The 3,395-nt window shown below is 53.0% G+C and overlaps 1 protein-coding gene across 1 annotated transcript; it reads right to left on the bottom strand.

The window, feature by feature from the left end:
- Window positions 1-345: 345 nt before the first annotated feature.
- Ccl1 (C-C motif chemokine ligand 1) lies at window positions 346-2,968 on the bottom strand. The gene is made up of 3 exons (XM_047543006.1): window positions 2,834-2,968; window positions 1,647-1,758; window positions 346-572 (listed from the first exon to the last, which is right to left on the bottom strand). The coding sequence occupies exons 1-3, from the start codon at window positions 2,907-2,909 to the stop codon at window positions 476-478; spliced, it is 285 nt and encodes a 94-aa protein (XP_047398962.1). The 5' UTR covers window positions 2,910-2,968; the 3' UTR covers window positions 346-475.
- Between the last annotated feature and the right edge of the window lie 427 nt (window positions 2,969-3,395).

The raw sequence follows: 3,395 nt of genomic DNA, 5'->3' as shown, positions 1-3,395 counted from the left end.
ATGGGCAGGGCAGGGAGAGAGAGGATCCTGCACCCCAGTGTGGCCCTGCCTGGCCCTCCTGGCTATTCCACTCGGCCTCCCTCAGCTACCAGTCCTGGAGGCAGAGAAGCTGCAGCAGGGCCAGGGGTCAAAACTTAACCCCAGGCAAAGGCAGCGCTGGGAGGCACTGAGTCATTTGGTGGTTTCTGTTGACAGCAGTCACTTCCCCTGGCAGCAGGTCCGTCATGTCTCCCTCCTCCTCCCCAGTCCTCCAGCCTTTGTCCTCCATCCTCAGTGCCACTCAAGTGCTCATCCTGAAATCCCGGTGAAGCCCAAGAAACACAGGGGAGCAGGAGTTAAAGTTACTAGAATTTAAATATATAAAGTGTAAACACATAGCTTATCAAGTTTGAGCATATCCCCTAGGTTGAAGGTTGTGGGGACAAGTGAAACTCAGTGATCTCCAGAGGCCAGGATGGAAAAGGATGGCTCATCTTCACACCAGCAGGCAGGGTTTTATTTTTTCCAAGTAACCTTGAACCCATCCAGGGGTCTTCAAGGCACAGCTCTCTCTGCCTCCCTTCAGCTTGAATCTGTGAACGGAGAACAGAGAGAGGGCTGAGTCACCAGAGTCACCCACTGGGTACCATGCCCAAGTCCCCTCTGCACTTCCATGGGGCCAGGTGTCCCTGAGCATCCTCTATGGGCCTTACTCTTCCTTTTTATATATGAAGTTTCTGTGAGGTCTATGGCTTGCTCGTGGGGGGAGGTGGGCATCCAGAGCATCAGGAGCTCATGGATGGAGCTTCCTGGATGCTTCTAGAGATTACAATTCTAGGTGTCAGAATGGAGCAGAAGACTTTGAGACATGCTGAGGGTTAACTTGGATGAAAAACTGGCATCCTAGACTATCTCTCTGCTTCAACTTTAACTGTCTCCTATCCAGCTGGGACCTCACTCATTGCTCTGGACTTGTATGTGTGTGGTCTTTTCTGATCTGCCCACTTCCTAATTTGACTATTGTCCAGTCCGTAGCCCAACTCTGCCTCTTACTCTCTGGGAGAACTTAGACAGCTATCTCTACCTCCCCAAACCTCAGTTGCCCTGATAACAAAAATGTGTGCTCCCAGGGGGGACAGCAGAGATGACCTGCATGAAAGTGCCTTAGAATGCTGAGCAGTGTTTGTTACCCCAGTCAAGTGGGTAATGACCTTGTGGTGCAGGTACCATGCTGACCCCACTTCACAGAAAAGGCACACAGTGGGGACCTGATAATGCAGTACAGAGAAACTCTTTGTCCCAAAACTACAGGTTGACAAATGCAGAGGTAGGAACTAATCATCACAACCTTGTGTTTGTGTTAAGCAATTCCTTCCTCCGGGCATACGGTACTGGGATATAATCATTGGCACCTTGGACTTGCCAGAAACAAGTCGCTGCAAGAGCGCAGGTGCGTCCTTCCTGGCACCAGCTGGGCAGCTCCGCGCTCCCCCTAGCGCCCAAGCACGGCACTGCATTCGGGTTTCGGCAGCCTCGCTCTCTGCGTTTAGAAAGCTTATTCTTGTGGAACAGCACCATCTCGTGCCTGCTATTGTAATTCCTGCCGGCCGCGTTCCCTCTGGAGGTGGGGGAACCTGGTGGGGGAACCCTGCAGGGGGATCACTCACATTACAGCCTTGTAGGGGCATGTGGAGCTGGTGTCTCTGTAACACTGGATTGTCTTCTGGGAAATCCTTTTCTTCGCAAATGAGAAGCAGCAGCGGGAGGAAGACACGTGCACTAGGAGACAGGCACAGAAGACAGCTTGCAACCCCCTCAGCCTCTCACCCACAAAGCCCCTCCCAGGACAGGCCTAGGCTTGGGGACCACATCCAGAAGGCTCCAGCACAGCCTGGTTTCAGCACCACCCCCTCGTGGGGTTAGGTGAAGAGTCAGAAGTAGGATTCAGATGAGAGCTCCCTGCGAAGGATGGGGCAGCTGTGATGATGAGCCCAGGCCCCGCCCAGACTTCCCTTCCATAAAAGAAGACTTCTTAGACCCCAGTTTCTAAAGGCTCATCCAGTTCTGACATTCCGACCCAAGTGTATGGTTCTGTCCCCAGCGTTCTGGACTTTGTAAAGGGGGGTGGGAGGATGTCAGCCCAATGCACACTGCACACTGTGGTTCAGGGTCCACAGACCTGGGGCCAGATGAGTTCTAAATGACAAGGGAAGAGCTCCCAAGAACAAGCCAGTTCCCCTACTCTGTCTCTCGGAGTCTACTTCTACCCTGGTACTTAGCTCGTTCCAGGCTCCAACCCCACTCTGCTGGTTTCTACATTCTTCTTCTACCTACTCAATGCCCCAGCTCCCGGAGTCTTGCATTCCAATCTTGGCTCTTTCCCCCTAGTTAAAAAAAAATCCTTTCATATCTATTGCTAAATTAATATTCTTCCAACCCTGGAGGGTAGGACTTACCAAATTTCATTTTACCATCTGAGAAGTAAGTGCCCAAGACTTGCCCAAGGTTAATCAACTATTAGAGCCCGGGTCCTGCTCTCAGACTCTACCCATGATCTGACACACTATACAGACAAGAGCTAGCTCCTCCTCTGGGCCTCAGGGCCTCTAGTTCCTCCATCGGTCCACATGGTCTGGACTAGACAGAGCCTCCTCAGGCTGAAGTTGGCAGCTCAGCTTGCTTGCTTCTGTTCATGGTCCTACTGGCCAGCTCTGTCCCCAGCCCACTGGAATCCCCCATTCCTCCTCTTCAGGCAGGAGGAAGGGAGTTCAAGGTAAGCCCTGCCCGACCCCAGAGCACCTGCCTGCCCATCTGCCCTCCCCAGGGAAAGCCAAGGGGCTCCAGCCACACTCACTGCTCTTGCTGGCCACATCCTGTGGCCATATTGCAGTCAGCAGCAGGCACACCAGGGCCACAGAGATCAATTTCATCCCGGGTATTTGGCTCAGGCCTCTCTAAAACAACCTAGATGCGTCTGGTGAAGCCAAGGTCTCTCTCATGTCCCATCCTGCAGTGCCCAGAGCTTTTATCTGAAGACCTGGGGTTGAGTGGGGATTCCCAGGCCATGGGGAAGAGGTGGGAGTTGCAGGGAGAGGGACAGTTACTCACACCTAGTGACCACATGGAAAACTCTTTTCTTCATCTCTCCTCGGTGACATTCGAGGTATGTTTGGGTGCTGGTTGGCCTGGGGAACTTCCCCAAGTGAAGGAGCAGATAAAGATCTGAAGAAGTACGTGGGAGCTGTCCTGACTGAGTGGGAAGTCAAGAAAGGTGAGCGAGAGGAAGTGGCCTGCATGTGGCTTCTCTGGCCCACGCAGTTCCATCCCAGCATGTCTCCACAGCCTGTGGAGCAGGATGGAGCAGAAGAGCTCTAGGCCTGTGCTGAAGCACCTTTGTCTTGGAATCCCAGTTCTCA

This window comes from Sciurus carolinensis, chromosome 3 (assembly GCF_902686445.1).
Source record: "Sciurus carolinensis chromosome 3, mSciCar1.2, whole genome shotgun sequence".
Lineage (NCBI taxonomy): Eukaryota > Metazoa > Chordata > Mammalia > Rodentia > Sciuridae > Sciurus > Sciurus carolinensis.
The sequence above is the reverse complement of the archived record's forward strand: the minus strand, read 5'-3'. Positions and strand labels throughout refer to the sequence as shown.

What these genes read in the sequence shown, in the direction of transcription:
- Ccl1 (XM_047543006.1), bottom strand. Translation starts at nt 2,909, where the DNA reads ATGAAATTGATCTCTGTGGCCCTGGTGTGCCTGCTGCTGACTGCAATA. An exon ending in GGATGTGGCCAGCAAGAGCA is followed by an intron (nt 1,759 to 2,833) that starts GTGAGTGTGGCT and finishes CCTGTCTCCTAG; the next exon opens with TGCACGTGTCTTCCTCCCGC. An exon ending in TGCCCCTACAAGGCTGTAAT is followed by an intron (nt 573 to 1,646) that starts GTGAGTGATCCC and finishes CTCCGTTCACAG; the next exon opens with ATTCAAGCTGAAGGGAGGCA.